The sequence below is a fragment of the Lytechinus variegatus genome, chromosome 3 (assembly GCF_018143015.1).
Source record: "Lytechinus variegatus isolate NC3 chromosome 3, Lvar_3.0, whole genome shotgun sequence".
Taxonomy (NCBI): domain Eukaryota; kingdom Metazoa; phylum Echinodermata; class Echinoidea; order Temnopleuroida; family Toxopneustidae; genus Lytechinus; species Lytechinus variegatus.
In genome coordinates, this window is record NC_054742.1 from 56,873,482 (window position 1) to 56,894,675 (window position 21,194).

Consider the following 21,194-nt stretch of genomic DNA (forward strand, 5'->3'; position numbering starts at 1 on the left):
TGTATAATTTTGTTTTTTCTGTGTAGCCAGCTTATTTTAAAAATAAATCGCAATTTATGAAGATAACTATGAATGGATCAAATTCATCAACTGAAACAGTAAAATAGCCCTAATTAGTCCGCCAGTCAATAGTTCCAAGTCATTTATTTATCTTCCCAATTTGGGCGAAGGAAGTTCAGTAGTTACCATTTCTAGAATCAATGTTAGATTTTGAATCATATTCATACATTTTTGTCAATCAGCAACATCAAATGGAAAAAATCGAATGGGTTGGGTCGAACGAATATCTCCAGTCTTCCTGATGTAATTAGGCTCGTAGCACAAGGGAGTTTTCGCAAAGCTAGGAGGACGCTTTCTGGAACGTAGAGAATCTATTGCCAAATGCTCTTCAAGTCTTTGTCGAGGGTCAGTAAATCTCCACAAATGACATGATTTTATTAGCGATTTTTCGTCAGCTCTGAAACGTCGGACGAAACTGCTGTTCCGATTTACCGACCCCCGACAAAGACTTCATTGTGACTTTCAGTTTCAATGTATTTGCTACTTTGTTGGATCCATTCTGCGTCGCTTAGCGAAAACTCGCTATTGATGAAGTTGGCGTATTATGCACCTTTACAGTAATTCAGTCAATCACAAGACAATCCCCACAGGTCTCTATAGCACGTTCATCACGTAACACATTCCTTTATTTCTATTCTATGCATCATCCCAGTGATAAAGTTCATCACAAAGTCATGCTACTTTACACATACACACACACTTTAGTAGTCAAGTGATAAAGATCGATTACGAGCAGGCTCCAAATTTCTGAATGGTTTCCATGGGGGAGGAGAAATGGCATTCGTGTTAGAGGATCTTTACGGGGATAGGACTAAGCAAATACGGAGAATACGCTTCACCCAATCCACATTGGCAACCGTTTCTCCTCGTTATTATGATCTTTGCTTAAGAATTGTACCACCGACTGTTTATTCAAGACGAAATGACGCGCCTCCAAAATTCATAAAAGGAACTTGTACACCAGGTTGATTACTCATTGCAAACGAACAAAATACCGGCGATCTGACAAAGTCACTGGGATACGGATTCGAAGGGCAGGAGCAGTTTACTGACCGGTAAGTCAATTCTGAAGTCATACTGTTTTATAGTTTTGGGGCAGCTACTGAAGCAAATTAGGTACAGCGAATTTTGGAAAGGCCGTCAACTCATCCAGGCTTCGGGTGACTACTGAATAATACAATTTGCATAATAAAGTTCCAGTAAAAAATCGACTATACAGCACAAAATATCATAGGGTCTTTTCACACGTGAATATTGAATAATTGCATTGTTATCGTCACTGTGATTAGTATTCGCGGTTCTAATCATGTTCTAGTTTGGTTTCAAATTACGATTTTTTTTAACCGTGTGAAAGGGCGGTTAATTGCGTTTAAAGTGGATGTTTCTCGTTTTGCAAGTCATTATCTTCGGTCAGAGTTGAAGGCTCCACGTCCTCTTGAAAACAAAAGAGTGCAATAACAATAGTATTGGACGTGACACTCGCAAAGTGTTCAGCGAAGAACAATTGATTACGTAATAGTAAACCCCCCTTATGTCATGTTATTGTTCATTATTTTTCGTGCTGTTACAAGCGGTGAAAGCATTAGAGATGAATGTCACTGAACTCTGGGCCTTTTCACACGTGAATCTAAAATAATAATTGATTCTGATCATGTTCTAGTTTGGTTTCACACGTGCTAAAAATTCGTCATTAGCCTTATTTTTTACTGGAATCATTCAAATTACGATTTTATTTTGCCGTGTGAAAGGCGTTTTGTGTCCCTGCTCTTCCCCTGCATGCGCAAACTAAAAGCAAAAGTACTATGTGGTTGGAAAGAAGTAACTGTCCCCAAAAGCGGTTTTAAAAGTGAACATCAAAGTGGAAACGGCTCTTAGGGCCATTTCACACGTGAATCATTGAATCATCATTGCAATGATGATTGCTATTGTTATTGTTACTGTGATTAGCGTTCTTGATTCTAATCAAGTATAGGATATGCCGTAGCGTTCTCAAAATACATGCAGCAACCTTTCTGTACATTGTTTTAGAGCATTTGTTGTCAATTTAAATTCACAGTATAAAATTGACAGACTCACTCTTTGAAAAAACTGACGGTAGCAAATAATACAAAAGACCCATAAAAGTATAATGCGACTGACGGTGGAATCGCCCCTATATAAAACCTTGCTGCCATGGAAAACTATGAAACTTATAAAAGTTTTCGGAGCAGGGTTGTATTTAGGCCACAATGGGGGCCAAATGTGTGTTATTCATGCTCAACCTTTGACATAATTAGAACAGGGCTGGACGAGACTTCCTCTACACATGCTACATGAAATCATGCATCATCGCCCTTATCAATGAACACATCGGGTCTACTTGACTCAGAAGACATTAATATATAATCTAATTATTGTTAATCAGGGGTCCGTTGCAGAAAAGAGTTGCGACCAAAGGTAACTCAAGAAATCTTTCGCGACTTGATTATCAGCCAATGAAACACCCGTATTTGGGACTTGCGCTTGATATTTTGACTTGCGTTTCAACGCAACTCTTTCTGCAACAGGCCCCAGGACAGGCAGAAAATCTGAAAAGCGCTGAAAGTTATTTGGTTTCCTTGGAATAATCACGCACTATACCATTCAATCAGTCAGTCACTTCGAATGAAGATGGGCAATTACTCGACAGAGAGCAATATAGCATGAGTGTATCGTGTTAATGATAACGATCTCTTTAAAAATACTGGCCTGTCTTTAGATTTGGTAAATCCCTCAAAAAGTGCATGTCACCATTCAATTCACTAGATTATAATTGCATGTGGCCACCCCCCGCAAAAAAACCCGGTTGTGGTGTGAAGGATATCAACAAGTAGAACTAGAACTAGATCCATAAAATTTCAAAGTTATGATGAAAAATTAATAAAGTTTGTTAACCCTAAATGACCTTTGATCTTGGTCAGGTGACCTGAAACTCAGGCAGAATGTTCAGTGATACGCCATTGCCTTTATTTTCTTGAACAAGATCCATCATGTCCATAAACCCTCAAAGTCATGACATTTAAACAACGTAACCTTGTTTAAGTATTCAATGTTGACGATCCTGTATATACCACATACTGTATTCATGTACTTACGTCTATTAATTACCATTATATCCCTCTTATGAATATACATGAGTATTCTTGATAACTTGGTCAATTAATTCGCGATCATGTGACGAAGTATAATTTCATAGGAAAGCACATCGGTGTAAAATATCTCTGTATAGTTCATGACTTGACCGGATCCAAATCCGTACCGATATATCCGCAAAAATAAGTAAATGAAATAAACTACAAGCTCTCGCTCAAATTACTTACCGACAATATGAGAAGAGAGAAAAAAAAGTGTGGAATTGGGACGAGATTGTCATGCAGAAAATATTATTCCATTACGGCTATTCATACATGATTGTTCAACTAATACCTAACAAGGTGAGTCAAGATCCGGGATCAAGATTCGATAAGTTAGCCTGTGCGTTTAGGACAAGTCAACCCCAACAAGAAGTTGACTTGAATAAAAGGAGAAAAAATCCAATGAGTATAAATTTCATCAAAATCGGATATAAAATGAGAAAGTTGAATCGAGACAAATACTGTTGCAAGTATACCCACACAGAAGAAAATATTATAATTATAATGATTTTGTAACACGATGATGCCTTGACTTGCAAAGAGCTATACGCATTTATTTATTGTTCTGGAGTTAAGAAATTTGCACATCGGTCACGGTGGTATGGCGGGCAATCCTCGTTACTAATCGAAAATGATCACACAGTCGCGAAAGTGAGGGTATGCCAACTGCTCGGTTGTGATCGTATCTATTCGACCAATCAGAGAGGCAGATTAAACCTCTCCAAAGTTTCCCCCCAACAGTGTAGCTGCTTAGCCAGTGCCGCCAATAATAAAGAAGTCTTGTTACCCGAGTTAAGCCCCAGTCACATAGACCCAGACCATCCCGGATCTGATCCGGGGAGAGATCCGTGTTTGCTTCTTGGGCAGCCTTGGAGGTCCGTGTTCGTCCTTGAACGTCCGTGAGGCCAACACTGCAGTTTTTGGCTGTCAAAAACATCCAGCGTCATCCGTGGACTGTCGTGTTGGCAAAACAATACAGGATGGTCCGTGTAACTGCCGTGTAGATTCGTGTAGTTGCCGTGTGGCTGCCTGGAGTATCCTTGGCAGTCCGTGTCTTTTTCACATCAATTTTATACAATGCTGTTTACTTTATGAACTTTCCAGTGACATAAACATGCTTCGTTCATTTAAAATTAAATATTCAAATTTATAATTTAATGTTTAAAGGGGAATGAAACCTTTGGAACAAGTAGGCTTGTGTCGAAACAGAAAAATCAAAGAATAAGAACAGAGGAAGTTTGAGAATAATCGGACAAATAATGAGCATTTGAATATTGCAATTACTAATGCAATGGAGATCCTCCCATTGGTAATGCGACAAGGATGTGTGATGTCACAGGTGAACAACTTTCCCTTTGATAGACTATAACATACATCCCAACTGTCTCTTTTTGCTTTTTCTTATGGTGATACAAACTCTTTATCCACGATGTATTCTTTAAAAATTTGTATTACATGCCCACCTATAGAAAGAAGACATGATATACTGATAGATGTGATTGAAGAAACAGTTTCAGTGAAATACATGTATATGCTAAAGTAATGGGGAGAGTTGTTCACAAGTGACATCACACATCTTTGTCGCATTGACATCACACATCTTTGTCGCATTGCCAATGTGAGGATCTCCATAGCATTAGTGATCGCAATATTCAAATGCTCATATCTTTCTTATTATTTGTCAAATTTTTCTCAAATTTTCGTTGATCTCTTTCTTAGATTTTTCTGTTTTCACCATGTTCACACAACCTATCTTCTTCCAAATGTTTCATTCTCCTTTAAGATTTCAAGCACTCAACTGTAAATATAGCAAACGGCGTTGTATACATATTATATACGTTTCTACTGTGTAAGGAAGTTTGGAAAATTTTGTAATTCACTCAGAAAACAATAACGATGTTGATGCGACAAGGATGAGAAAAGAATTAAGTAAATAAAACACAAGTGGAACGCCTCTGACAGTCTCGCCTGCATTACGTCATTCAATATAGCAGCAGTGCTGACTTTGAAAAACAGCTATATTGAATAGTTATTTACACAAGAAAAGACCACAATTCATATGATAATGTAATACTATGTTCATTGACACTAAATGACCTTTAACCTTGGTCATGTGATCTGAATCACAAGCAGGATGTTCGATGATACTTGATTACTCTAACGTCTAAGTATCATGAACTAGATCAACTTTCAAAGTTATGTTGGCAATTCAGCAAATACCTCCAACATGGCCAAAGTTCGTTCATCCTAAATGACCTTTGATCTTGGTCATGTGACCTGAAACTCATAAGTGATGTTCAGTGATACTTGATTACTATCATGTCCAAGTTTCACGAACCAGATCCATAAACTCTCATGGTCATGATGAAAATCAACAAATACCCCAACATGGCCAAAGTTCATTGACCATAAATGACCTTTGACCTTAAGTTATGATGCCATTTAAAAAAACGTAACCTTCGGTTAAGATTTTGACGTTGATTCCCCCAACATAGTCTAAGTTCATTGACCCTAAATGACCTTTGACCTTAATTATGTGCCATCAGACTCTGGCAGGATGTTTAGTAATACTTGATAACCATTATCTCCAAGTTTCAGGAACTAAGCCCATATACTGTCTAAGTTATAACATTTCAAAAACTTAACCTTCGGTTATTAAAGATTTGATCTTGACGATGCTGCCGTCGTCGGAAAAGATGTGCCTCATAGAGATGTATATATCTCTATGCGGTGCCTACAGTCTCACTCTGCTATGCAGGTTGCACGGGCCTAATCACAACTGGCAGTCCATATAGTATTCACTCGAGCCAATTTTTAAATTTGATTTTGCTGATTGACAAAAGTGAATGAATATGACTGACAATCTAGCACTGATTGTAGGGAGGGTACCTACTGAACTTACTTTTTTCCAAATTATTTTTACTGGCGGAAGAATTAGGGTAATTTTACTTTCTCAAGTTATGAATTTGGTCCCGTCAGGTGTAATCTTCATAAATGCTGATTTATTTTTATTATGAGCTGGTCGAGGTACCCTCGGGTCAGATATGGAATGTCAGACATTTATCCTCTCCACTGGTAGTAAACATTCAACCCTCGAATTTCCTCCTTATTTTTAAGAATTCTTTTAAGTGCCACTTTAACACATGAGTCTATGGGAAATGAATTAGGCCTGTGAGCCCTGCAGTCGAGACAAAAAATCTGCTAATTTTTTATAGCAGATTTACGTCTGCCGTGCTGATCAATAAAGCTGCCACGTTGGTCCGTGTATCTGACGTGTTGGTCCGCGTTGACGCACGGACTATCCGTGTAGACAACGTGCTCTGCCGGCATGATCCGTGTAGATCCGTGTGAAGATGCCGTGTGTGCAGCAATCAACGCTCGTCGACGCTTAATCCGGGGCAAAACTATCCCGGACCTCCCTTAATCATGCCGGCATTGCAGTGCTGATCCTTGAGGATCCGTGGATGTGACTGGTGCTTTATGAGGTTCTACGGATGCGTACAGTGTTTGAAGATTACTGTGAAGAAATACTGTGAATGTGCATCTGTTATCATCGTGAAATATCAATATTATCACTCCCATTATTTCATTATCGTTATTACGTTATTAAACATACAAATATCAGTACCGTCCCCCTTCTTTTCTTCCCTTTCCTTCTGTCTCTTCCTTTTTATTTTTTTTCTCGTTTTCTTTTCTCCGACACACCAACAAGCATAGATTCCCCAAATTTGATAAAAGTAGCAAGGACGATTACAAAAATAAAGTACCTGTCTATCGAGTTTGGTTCTTTGTAACATGCAAACATTGACTTTATATGACCGTGTTGATTTTTTCTTTATTCAAATCCAAATATATATTTTATACTGTTATATCTTTAAAAGCCACGAAAGTCACGAAGCAGAAAGCACAATATTTCGCTATGTAATCAATTCCTTTGCTTGTTCTTTACCTAAAATGAAAAAAAGAAGCATTTTTAACAAATCTTTTTCGTTTACTATTTACTTTTAAGTGATTGAAATAATTCATATAGACACCTTCTCCTTTTTCTTCTTTGATTGCTGCATGTACTTTTAAATTGGGGCATGCCTGAATTGACATTTGGAGAGGGGGACACATTTTATACACAATGGCTTGAACGCACGATTGCATTGTACTGATCATACACTTTGTATGCACAAGTTAATTGGGAAAGAGCAATGGTTGAATTAAAATTTGTCAAATAACGACAGACAGCTTACTGTTGCGTTTGAACATTACAATTTGAAATATGAATAAACTAAGCATTGTCATGCACAACAAATGAATTTATTTTCAAAATGAAATAAGTTGTGAAACGTTGTGAAGCATATGCGAGCATCTTGCGTCCAGATCGTGACAAAACACTTTTAATACCGGGGCATAATATGCAGGCTGGTGATAATAACACAAACCAATCAACATAATAACAATAGTAATGATAGTTACTATAACAATAATATTTATAATGAGTCAGATGATTAGGGTAAAAATGATACACTGAAAATTGTAGCAAAATACAAATTTTAAGCACGGACACACACACGCTCACACACTATGAATACGAGTCTGGATGTGATTGGTATTAAATATAAGATTGTCAGGAATGAGATGACGAACTTGAGCCCCTACATAGACAAACATTTGCTTATTGATAGGGAGGGTTGTAGGAAAATAATTCTAAAAATGCAGATTGGTTTCAAATGTTTTATCAATTAATTTGTTTGATGACGTTCATGTTTATAACTCTCCATGTCTTTGATTAAATTCAAGTGATACATGCATTATTGTTGTAAATTCGTTTTTATACATCATGCTGGTAATGTAAAAAAAAAAAAAAGCAATATTGTAGAGGAACTTTCTTGGTTGATCAAAACATATAAAAAAAACCCTGAATAGACAGTAGGTATAGCGTATAGTACATATAAACTGCACCAAATGGGTCTTAATTGCCGATATGGCCATTGCAAAGAATTGTATATTGAGAGTCCAAACCCCTATGACATGTATGACGGCCGCTGTTGTATTAAAAAATGAATAAAAAGAAAAAAATGTCTTCGAGATGAAATGTCGCATTTTTTTTCTGAGGAATATATTTCTAGACGTCATTACTTGTTCACCTGAAAGGGCAACGATCTATCATTTTGTACATAGTCAACAAATTGCAAAGTGTTGAATTTTTATCGCTTCGATTCAGCAAGCGCCAGATGGGTCATTAGTTAAGATCTCGAGCGCCCAGTGCCCATTAAGCATATAATTGATTCATGAAGGTGTTAAGAAATGGCATCTTTAATTGAATGTAGGTGTCACGTGGATACTAAAGAATACGTCTATGTACACTTTGGCAGTGGCTATCAGATCTATTTATATCTTTACACGATGGCCTACAGCTATATACGATAAAAGGGTGTAAAGAACGGTAGCTTTTAATATTTGACCTCATTTATATATTTTAAAGAATAAAAAAATATGCTTATGTCTGGTCGTCGTTTAAACATGCTCATAGCTTTCTTCGAAAATCATGATACACCCCCACTTTATCAGTTTTGCTAGTGTATTTTTCCCTTGAGTGGGTGTATTTGCGTGTGTGTGCTTTTATGCCATAGACGAGTCGTAAACGTATCGTAGAGAGAACGTAGAAGAGAGTGGTAAAAATCATGAGCATTGTAGGATTCGTTACGTTTTGTATCGTGAGTCAAATTACGTAAAAAGGACTAAGTCAAATTACATATTCGGTTTGTCTTTATGTAACCCATGAAACAGTTATAATGATATGACACAACTGTGATGTACATCATCAGAATCATTGTGATATTTGTGTGTATGTCACATAAAGTGTCATATGACTCACTTGAGCTATTCATTACGTGATTCGACTTACTTGTTATATGCCCGAAAACAAATTTAGTTTATTTTATTTGTTCATGACAATAAATTATCTTGAATTTTTATTCTTATATGTGTCATTTGACTCAATTTAATGAGTCATTTGACTCTCATTTATTTTAAAGGGGGCATAATAACGAGTCATTGACCTAGAAAGATTTGTTTGTGTGTATGCACAAATAAGCCCACTACTATATAGTAACTGATCACTCTACTTTTTATCAATCATAATAGATTCATATGAACTACTTAGGTTGTAATACTTTAGCGAAAACTACTAGAGAGGGTTATTCCCAATACTTTATGACGAATTAACGTGAAACATGTATTCTATTTTCATTTGCGGTCATATATAGTAGATCATTACCTTAATTTGCCAGGTCATAGTGGAATATTTGTTTTTGTAAATTCTAGAAATCATGTTCATGTTCTTCCCTTTTGCCAACCCTTATTTATATATACATATATATATATTTGAAATTAAATTCAGTGAGTATATGACCAATACATCAGCAACAAAGTGACAATTTCACATTACGTTCTGTCAGTTACGAACGTCATTCAACCCCTTACATCTCCCACGATCTCTTGCTTGTCCTGCACACAATTCTTTGACTGTGAATGCCGATTGTGTCATTTCTTTTTAAAGTCACATATTCACACCATTTTATAGGTTTTAAATTAGTAATAATTGAGTGAATGACGGTTCATATAAGGATATTAGGATGGCAGACCTCATACACCCGTGACAACACATTGAGAACTTCAATGACGAGAGTGATGACTGGGTAACAACCAATCCTCGTCTCGGAATCGGTCTGACATGCAGGTAAAGGAGACCTGGGTTTCGTAACACAAAGGTTAGCGATTAATTGTACGCTTGATTTTAACGATTGATTGTACACTGTAGTCAGTGCAATCCATCGTTAGCAAAATGTTCTACGATGATTGCTAAACTTTGTTTAACGGGCCCTTGTCATGTCATGATAGGTTCTGTGCCATCTCGTAGACATGCCGCAACAGAGACTATCACCACTTCCTGTTCGCGATCCCAAACCGAAATCGGGCGTAAAGAGCTCATCCTCCCCTCAAAACGATTGCAGGGAGAGGGGGATTCCAGAAGCAATCAAATTTCGAACGTGCTTTGTCCCTTAAATAGGGGCTTTATTTAGGGTTTGGTGCGTATATTGACAATTCATTCGTTGCCCCTCAACCGCGGCATGCATGCATGATTTATCCAAATGTCAACCCGACTACCATATCCGCCGAACGTTTCGGGAGTTTTACGAGCCCTTACTTACTGAAACGACCACTGCAGCCAGCGTGTGGGCGGAGCACCACCTTTAAACATGTTAAAGAAAGGGAAAAAAATCACACCGAATCAAACTGCTCGAAAGATCAAACAAATCAATTACTCCGAGAGCGATCATCTTTAAACGAGATGTATGGAATATAAGGAGTTGGATCAGGCAAGACAAATGCACTCAAGAAAGGGGCATCCGCGGCGACCGGTCACTTTATTACTCGACTACCCGACTGTTTAACGGAGATCTTTGCAAAGTGTACTTTACGGAACGGTCTATTCATTTAATTAATATGCCTACTCCGAATGATTTGACGATCATTTTGGTGAGTAAAATCTTACATTATTTGGAAGAGGGTAGGTTAGGGGTTCTTGCCCTCTCTCTCTCTCTCTCCCCTTGCTCTTTTTTTAATCACAAAAGAAAATGCATTTGAAAAATAATGAAGTCAAACCAAAAGAAAAGTTTTGAAATTTTGGGAAAAGGGAACAAGTACAGGGCTTTATAATAACATAAAAGTGGCCATATTTATTGGGCCTTTCAAATGGATTAAATCGATTTGAGCATTATCTACAAAAATGTTATCAAATATTACAAGGTGTTTTTGATTTAGCAGCTCAATTAAAGAAGTTCGTGAAATAAAAAGCGGGAAATAGCAATTTTTGACAAATTTATATTTGTAAATGTTTTTCGGGATGAATAGGTACGGACAGGGATCCACTTTACCGAATTATTTTTTTTCGCGTTTCCGATATCAATGCGCCATTTACTTTCGTTTTGCTCTTCCTTTTCTCAATTCTTTATTTTCTTCTTCTTCCACTTCTTTTCTTTATTTTTTAAATACTCATAGTATAATTACATGTAATAAGTACAAAAATCCATTCAGAACCATAAATACTTTTTTTTAGCAGAACGACACGTTTCTATGGTATTACTCACCGAAAGAAATATTCCTTTGTGCATGTTGTTTAATCGCTCTTTCGAGTCATCTTGCATTAATCCATTAAGCATGCTCTTCTTGTCTCCTGAATAAATATAAAATTTATTTAGTTATCGAAATGAAAATAGAGGCGATAGCGAGAAACAGCATTCAGTACTTATATTCATTGACATCTTAAGATAAATCATAATTTTGTCTGGACAAAATGCTCGATTGCAAAATGGATCTGGATTTTGCCTCTAACGACATAACCGACTGTTTGACTACTAGCAATGATGGTATTACCGGTACTTAAAGGAGAATGAAACCTTTGGAACAAGATAGCTTGTGTGAAAACAAAAAAAATAAAAGAAACAGATTAACGAAAGTTTGAGAAAATATAGACAAATAATGAGAAAGTTATAAGCATTTGAATATTGCCATCACTAATGCTATATGGAGATCCTCAAATTAGCGATGCGACAGAGATGTGTGATGTCACTTGTGAACAACTCCCCCATTACTTTAGTATATATTTCACTTTATTGCCTTTTATACATCTAACAGTAGATCATGTGTTCTTTCGATATGAGGGCTTGTAATACAATTTTTTAAAGAATACATCATGGATAAACGTGTGTGCGCTCTACAAATATACACTATTATTATAAAGATTTTGTATCACCACAAGAAAAAGCAGAAAGAGACATTTTGAGGGTATTTCATAGTCCATCACAGGGAAAGTTGTTCACATGTGACATCACATATCCTTGTCGCATTGCCAATAGGAAGATCTCCATAGCAATAGTGATTGCAATATTAAAAAGCTCATAACTTTCTCATTATTTGTCTGATTTTTCTCAAACTTTATTTGTTCTTATTCTTTGATTTTTCTGTTTCAACACAAGCCTACTTGTTCCAAAGGTTTCATTCCCCTTTAAAAAAATCAGTTACTTGGATTCACTCTATATAGAGAATGCATCTTGAATCACCGGCACGCTCTCTAAGCTAAATAACTTTAATTAAGTATATTTTACTATAATCCAATCCATAAAATACAGAGCAACCAATAGCTAGAACAAAATTCATGGAGCTATTAATAGACAAATATCGACCGGGAGTTTAATTAAAGAAATTCGTAAACTTTGATTATAATCATATGCTATCCGCTATCCCAATAATAATTATCATGCTTATGATAACTTTTTTACCATGACACATTGACCTTATATTACACTTATGTAATTGATGATCCTTGATATCAAGATGAATATTGATCCAAGTTTAACGGATTATAATTGCAAAATTGATTGGGGTATTGTTTGTAATGTTGAATGTAATTATTACCAGTTATTATCAATCATAAAATGACCTATGACCATGGAGATCCATGCTATGACTTTGGTCTTGCAACAATAAATTACATAGGCGGCGGAAGGGGGGGGGTGGGGGACAGGTCCCCCCTAAATTTGAGGTGGGGGACGGTTCCCCCTCTAAATTTTTAGTTGATAATTGTTTACATGTACCCATCACAAAATTTCAGGTGGACACCCCCCTAAATTTTTTGGCTTCCGCCGCCAATGATAAATAACATTCATCTGCAAATTTATTAAACTTTCGAAATCATCATGAAAACTTTTTAACATATATAAATGACGTTTTAAAATCCTATGGCGCAGTAACATCCCCCCCCCCCCCCGGCGGCCGTACGGCTAGTCCAAAACGGCCGTTTTCGACATTTTCTTTAATAGCTGCATGAAGGTGGTTTAAACAAAAATTAATAAAATGGCTGTTGTCGACTCGCAGTAAGGCCGCCATAGGGGAAATGTGACTGCAGCATTAACAACCTTTGTTGAAAATTTTATATTCAACGCCGCCGCGATATAGCCGTTGGAAGAGCGATTATGTCGCTTTGGAGGTGAGACAAAATCACTGTTCTCCCCGATTTTTTTACGACTTGGTTACAAAAGGCGAAATATGCAAAACAATATCAGACATTCCTGTGCCGTGTTTTGTGTCGTTTGGAATTCTGGTAAGATTAGACAATCTCGAGATTTGAGGCTATATTAGACCTCAGAGAAGACGAGGACATGGAAGTGAACAGAATACGGGAAGGTGGATTCTGGGAAAACATAACTTTCAGGTCATTAAATAGGAGTAGATATTCTGCTTGCGCTTCGCACTCGCATTATGATCTCAGTCCTAAATATCCTCCCATGCATTCTTAAGGCGTATAGAAAAAATTCAAAAGTCGGAACATATTCTTCGTTTTCATTGATCTGTTGATCATGTATTTGCATATATAGGATTGGCAGCATATAGACACCATTAAAATATTTGTTTATAAACACTAACAGCTCATTTTTTTTATTGTGACATCATGCCCATAGCATGAAATATGCGCAGGTAGATGCTGAGCCTATTTTAGGCCGAGATGATTATCATAGATTTGATTTGGGATTTTGATTTTATTTAACTTATCAACAAATGGCGAGAACATGTAAGTTAGTCTAGATATAGGCCCTAATGTTAGATCTATCTAAAATAAATAGAACAGTTAAATTTAGCTGGTGCTATCTATTTCATAAACGAGAATTTTTCTCAAGTGACCCAAAATGTTGAGAAGAAAATTAGGTAGCTAGATCTTTAGAGAATGATATTGAAAAAATAAAAAAAAAAACTCTGGTAAATCTTATTCAGGCCATAGCCATAGGGGATCGCAACCGACCCCAACCCTCACATATTAGGCCCTCTGGCATCCCCAAACACACATCTTTTTTCGATGAACAAGATGGTAAAAATTATCATCAGCATCAGATTATGAGTTTTAGCATGGTTAGCCTAGACACGCCCCCCTTGCGTAGCTAGGATTTTTTCGGGGGGACTGGGGGTCCTTGCTTTTTAAGGAGGGGAGGGGGGGGGCAAAAATGTTTTTCTGTGTGTGTATGTGTCACAGGGACGGATCTAGCTTTGCCAATAGCCGGGGTGGGGCCGAAATAATTTTTACCCATATTTTCCCCGATCGGCCGCTAAAAGTCAATTTTTGTCGATGTTTGTTTGAAGGGGCAGTCCTGTCACAGTCACTTCTTTTTCATATAAAACATGAATAATAAATAATCCCATAAGCTCTATATAAAAAGTACGAACGCAAAGCGTGAGCAACTTTTTTGTGGGGGAGGTATTTTGTCCTGAAATTTGACATTCTTGGCAAAGTTTGTGATCTTGAACAATGTGCATTATGTAACTAGATAATTACTGTGACTGAACGCCAATCGCGAGTAAAAATTTCAATAAACGTTCTGGTCTGATCGAAAAGGGACCTGCTACGGACTGTTTGCAGTTACTCATAAAGACTATTCTTATTTCAACAATTAAATAATGCGAGTGCGAAGCGCGAGCTGAAAACTTTTGACATTATGTCCTAAAAATAATGGTCGTTCTAAGCACTATTTTTAATCATGAATTGGATAGGTATGTAACTAAACAATAGACGCGAGGGCGAGCGAAAGAAAAATTATATTTTAGACCTAAATATGGCACACTTTATGACTGTTTGTAAATTATGAATAGGATGGGTAATTGGGTAATTTCCTACATCAATAGAGCGTGAATCACGAGCAGAAAATTATTGATATTCTTGAAACTGGCTAATTTAAGCAAATCTTAGATTTAGACTCAGAATATGGGCATTCTGAATACATTTTTTAATCATGAAGATCAGTAATGTGAGATCGATGGGCGAGCTGAAAACATTTGATTTTCCGATCTGAAAAGGGTCAATTTTAACTACTATTTCAAGCACTGTGTAGGAAAGTGTGAAGTAGATATGGATCACACTTAATAAATGATGCGAGCGCGAAGATATTTTTAAATTATTGTTTTGACCTAGGACCGGGACATTCTAAAGACATTTTGTCATCATATGAAAATGATGACTATCTACTTATTATTCCTAAATGAGCACGAGCTTAAACTTGTCGATGTTTCATTTAAAAAAAAGGGCCAGATTAGTTATGAGTTCATGAAAATGTTATTTTCTAATCTATTAATCAAAGCTTAATGAAAACAAATTCTATACCGGTGTAGAATTAGTTGATATCAAGCCTTGAAAACTTGACATTTTAAGTATTTTGTAAATATGAATAGGAAGCAAGGGTTAATTCATTTTTAACAATTAAAATCGAGAGCAGATTTTTTTTTATAAACTGTAATGAAAATGGGATTTTAATTAGCTTGTTCTGTCTATATTATAGGCCTGTAGATGTATACATACAGTGTATTAAAGTCGCCGGTCAAATTATGCGAGCGCGCAGCGGTAACTGATAATAGGCCTACGATTCGTTAATCCCACCTGAATAGGAATTTTTTGAGAACTTTATGGAATATACGAAGACATTAGGAACTTGGCAAATCAAATAATTTTGCTCTGCAATTTTTTTTCAGAGGGCACTGGGGGAGCACACCACATCTCTAGCCCAGGCAGGGGGCACGTCCTACACACATCCAAAACCAAGCATTCCGCGTATCCAACAAGTTCACTGTTCCTGAACTAACAATAGAGATATAGGTCTAGGCCCTACGTTAGACTAGCCTACCATATACCTCGAGCGAAGTTCGTGCAGGCTCCACTTCACTACCGCTAGGCCTAGGCCTAGCCCTAGGCTAGGCCTAATAATGCTCCACCTACCTAGATACTGGTATAGATAAACGTGTACTAGGCCTAGGGCTAGGCCATAACGTTAGATCTACCATAAGTCAATGGCAATGTTACAAACCTTCATGTGGTCTTCTACCGTCCTGAAAGTATTCAAAGTCGATTGGTTCCCCGCCTTTTGCTCTGTGGAGACTGTGCGGTCCGATTCCGGGGCCAATGCCTGAGGCCGAGCCCCAGTTGATGTTTAATGAGTGCAAAATAATAAGTGTCGAAAAGAACGATAAGGCCAAAATCAGTAACATAAGATAGAAACGCCTTTCAATTCTGCTTCTCCCTCCAGGATGCTTAAAGATGAATGGCACTGACATCTTGGCAAATTCGCGATCTCGCATCCAGCCAAAGCAATAAGATAAGACAAAAAAGCCAAAACGTAGTCGTAAAACTATGGCCGGTGTAGCGGCGGGGTCCGGTAGCGAGGCGGAACCGGTGTTTGGCAAAATACGGTTCTCTAAACGCTATCTGACATCGACAGCGGATCGTGTTCCAACTCCGGCGAATTCAGTACCAATATCGTCGTTGCCACTAACGTACCTATGGGGGGGGGAGCACAACCCATGCAAGGGCCGATTTGCCCCCCCCCCCCTGTGGAAAATCCTAGGTACGCAACTGGTAGGCCTACTTGCTATCGTTTCTCGATATATCTGCACACACGTACATACGCACGGTAGGACCTCCTCCAAAAGAAATTCAGGGCCTAAAGACGAGGGGGGGGGGTTCATAATAGGATTCCAAATTAGGTGCCCCATTCCTTCAAAATTATTTAGGACCTACCACATTTTATTTATCTATTTTTAATAGGAAATTTTGGTAATTTCACATTTTTCTACTATACTTTTATTTGGACGATTCTGCTTAAATTGCTCACAGCTAGAGTACCTGCACTACTCGTTGTGCTGAGGGCCCCCTTACTTTCTATATGTATATATATATACATATTGATGAAATTGATTTATTTCGTCTTTCTCTCTCACTCTCTCTTCAAAGTTTTATTGGTTCTAGAATTGTGGGTTTATGTTCTTTTTTAGTGGAGAGCAAATCTACCCACTTGCTGGTTAGTTCAAGACACCAAGTAGATTTTTTTTTTCTCGCATCTAATCTGGAGCAAATATGACTACATGGACCTAATGCATAAAAACATAGGGGAACTGCGCATCTGACTATGCAGTATATATGGTAGTGGATCGTATTACCGAACACTTTTCATGAATTTGATCATATCAAACACATTATTCCAATAAAATTCACCAAACTTTCACCATAAATACACAAATACCTACAAAACATAAACATGCAGAAATTTTGCCGAAATTGTTTTTTCATTTTTACGACATCAGCTTCCAATCGACCCCTCTTCGCAAGTGAAATATTTTGGTCACTTGAAAAGGTATCGTATTACCGAACGTGTGTTTTCTATGGGAAAAGTTGGGAAAACAGCAAAGTCACTGATGAGCTATTTTGACCATATTTTATTGTTTTGAGGATATAAAGACTTTGAAATTGTGTTTTTGATAATTTTTCATCATGTTTCTATTTAAGTTCCTTTGGAAGGAAGTTGCAAAGTTTGAGCGTATTTGATTATTTTCTGACGCATATGGATGCGCGCGTTCGGTAATACAAGGCCGGACGGTAATACAATCACTCACTATACATACATTTTTTTGAGAGCGAGCGAATCAAGCAAACACAAATGTAAATTTTATTTTACAGTTAAAGTGAAATCTATGTCATTTTCACCAAATTTTGCACGGAGTTCCTTTAGAACCTAAATATTAAAAAAAAATGCAAAAAAAAACACGGGCTCATGTGATTTATTTTTTGGTATCGTCCACCAAAAACACCTCATTGACAGTTACGCAATCAAAAGAATTGGGCAGTTTTAGACCTCATAAGATCACAACGCTGAGTTTAAACCTCATACTCACTTAAAATCCGCATAAATTTCATCAAAATTTTAAAGTCCAGTTCATATATCGAAGATTGAAAATTGAATTATATTGATAATCATTTGCTCTTTTAAGGTTAGAAGCACATTCATCAAAAAAGGCTCGTTATTAAAGTCATATTTATATGTGGTACGAGTCTAAAAACCGGTACGTGTCTTTGTGGCTTTTTTAAATTGAAGGAATTTTTTTTATTTTAAGGAATCATAGGTCCACATATTTCCATTGTCTTTTTGAATGGATAAAAGTAGAGCCAAAATCTGGGTCGAGTGCGAGACGAATGGTATGGCCCTTTTATCAACTAGAGTCTTTGGCAAGGACATCGTATTAGTAAACTTAAAATCAGATATTGCATTGAGTTGCCCCTTATAAAAATAATAATCATAGTTGTGTTAGGGTGATACAGATCTAAACACTCTGCAGTAGTCGCAATTGAAAGCTTCCACCACCCTAAGGCCCTCGGGTCAGGAGCGAGTTCAAAGATATTGAACAACTCTTACAGAGGATGGTTCTAATCCCTAACACAATGACCCACAATACCGCGCTAATAGCATTCGAATTACACTCCTACAAATCACTGGCCAATATTTTTAGTCAGTTACTCTCAAGAAATGTCCTGCATGGACTCTAGACACAGTGAAGAAAGGACATCTTCAAGTAAATAGAGTTTATTCGAGCAATTATTTCACATTGATCAGGGCAGCTTTTTTTTCAAAATACTCAAATATCACTGCAATCATGGCTATACTACTTCTTCTTCTTTGAAAAGTTAAGCATCGACATCACGGGAGAAGGGGATGCTGTTTTATACTGGTATCAAAGTGAAACAATTTTTTTAACATTGTTGCGACGTTTGGTGTTCTTTTATGTCATGGATCAGGAATGTTTAACTTGTCGAATGGGTTATCTAGGAGCCGATCTTGTTACTGAGGAGGAATTAGTAGATCCAGTAATAGTAAGTTTATGCTCGATGCACTCTGATTTTGGCAAAAAGGTCTTCTTGGTTGGTATATGTCAATGTTTTTGTTGTGTTTTGGGTTTACATTCACTTCGAAAAAATGTACATACAAAATGAAATTAAATAATTATTCGATGGGCGAACGACACAATAGCGTGATTTTAATAAAAGAGGTATTTCTGATGGACTTTATTTCTTCTCTGAAAAATAACATGATTTCGGGAAGTTTTGGATATAAAAGTGAACTGGAAAGGGTCTGCTGTTAGAGAAGTAATGTAACTGAAGTGGCTGCCATGGGAAAAGAAAGCGTTATTCTATTTTTATTTGTATTATTACTATTATTATAATCATTGTTATTATCATTATTATTATTATTATCATCATTACTTTTATTATTATTATTATCATTATTAAATTGTTATTACTATCATATATTATAGGTTTTCCCGTCCAATTTCGTCAAAATTTCAACCGATTTAATGATGTAATAGTTCAGTTTGCAACTAATTCGAATGACCTGTGAGATCAGCATCTAAATACCCAAATACTTTATTTAATTTAATCATATTGGCACGCGATTTCATGGTTATTTCATTTAAACAAGTATAAAGATCGATCAAATTCAAATAGCCGAAGAGGTGTTTTCAAATTCGCAACGGTACCCTCCTTGCGAAGGTTTATGAATTCAAAATCATTAATATGCGATCACTTATAGGATATGCACAGTGTTTTTCGTTGTTTTATTTCTTTTTTTTTACTTCATTTGAATGATTATGGAAATGGGTTTACTTCTTAATTGGATGTTTACCATTATACTGAAATGTATCATCCATCTGAAAAACCATCATCGGAACAACAACTCGTATTTCCACTTTCATAACTATAGATCGTGGTCAATACCATCCCTTCCCCACAACGATATAATTAACAATAATATGAAATAAAAAAAAGAACAAGATGATAAAAAAACCTACCATTGGCATAGGTCATCCACCCACTCACTGACGGATCCAGGGGGGCACACCCGGCTCGTGTCCGTGCCCCCCCCCCCCTTTGAGAGCCACAATTAAAAAAAATCGTGGACCGTCCCTTATTCTTTGGTTAAAAACCTTCTGTTTTGCTCGTCAAATTCCTAGGGAAAATGCCCCCCTTTTTTAGAAATCCTTGATCCGCCCCTGCACCCACTCATTAATCACTAAAAGAATAACCGTTCACAACCATATCCTATAAGTGTTGCATGAATTGCGTCTTTATCAAACATAATGGAATAAAATTATTCTAACTGAAAGATCAGAAAAAAAGATTGTAAAACGTTATAAAAGAAAAATGAACACAGAAACATATCTGAATTTGGACGTTTAAAGTGCAAATATGTGTGCCGATGAATGAAATTGAAAATGGTATTTTGGGTGAAATTAAACGATCAGTTCGTCGTTGCGAAATTAAATGACAACTTTTGGCCATTAATTTGAACGAATTTCTCCCTGAATTGAATTTCTACCAAATTCAAAGGAATGATATAGAACGGAATTAAATGATGAATAAATGAAAATGAACCATGTGTGCAGAGGGTTGACAAAATATTTCGAATTTGAAAGTCCTTTCATTAATCTAAATGCAACCCTGATGAAATTGGACGGGAAAACCTATATTATTACTTTTGTTTTTATTATTATTATTATTATTATCATCATTGTTATTATTATTGTTATTACTGTCATCATCATTATTATTATTATTAATTACTTACTAGACATAAATATATAAATAAGGAAGTATTTTATTCATGTCTATACTAAGCATGCATTATCGACCAACTATGTACTTGGTCGATAAGTAAATATAGACATTAAACTTTCGTTTTATTCTGCAGCATGATGGGGATAGGGTCAGAAGTATTTTACGGACTTCCGAAATTTATATAAAATATTGTACAATGTTTTGCTCCATGCACCCACCCCTTTTCCTCGATCCGATCGGTACAAACCCGCCACACACCTCTATCACCTCCTTTCATTTTCCCGATAATGGGTCAGATGAATAAAAAGTAGCAATATTGCTTTAAGCACAAGCAAGTGCTAGCCATGCAAAGATCACGCCTCGGCAATTTCTTTATTTCGTATGCATAACCCTTTTCTTGCCTTCAGAAAGCAATTGCTAGCTAGTATGCTGTGCAAACCTTCTCTCGAGTTAATGGTCTGAATGTGCAGCCTACTCATGCCTTCTCTGGCCCTCTCGCATCCTGAATT

The 21,194-nt window shown here is 36.7% G+C and overlaps 2 protein-coding genes across 4 annotated transcripts in view; one reads left to right on the top strand and one right to left on the bottom strand.

Moving 5' to 3' along the window:
- The window catches only part of LOC121411450 (carbohydrate sulfotransferase 11-like), a 31,909-nt gene extending 20,388 nt beyond the window's left edge, over positions 1-11,521 (bottom strand). Inside the window, exon 1 of the mRNA XM_041604198.1 lies at positions 11,354-11,521. Coding sequence (XP_041460132.1) covers positions 11,354-11,425 — 72 coding nt within the window. The 5' untranslated portion in view covers positions 11,426-11,521. The remainder of the gene's footprint in view (positions 1-11,353) is intronic.
- Positions 464-21,194, top strand: part of LOC121411449 (histamine N-methyltransferase B-like) — a 32,525-nt gene continuing 11,794 nt past the window's right edge. Inside the window, exon 1 of one of the 3 annotated variants that reach the window (XM_041604197.1) lies at positions 464-1,115. Coding sequence is in view for 2 of the 3 variants with exons in the window: in XM_041604195.1 (XP_041460129.1) it covers positions 18,859-18,942 (84 nt within the window). In the remaining variant the exon portion in view is untranslated. Of the gene's footprint in view, positions 1,116-10,467; positions 10,743-18,843; positions 18,943-21,194 lie in introns of those variants that run through there. The other 2 variants (XM_041604196.1, XM_041604195.1) reach the window with 2 other exon arrangements.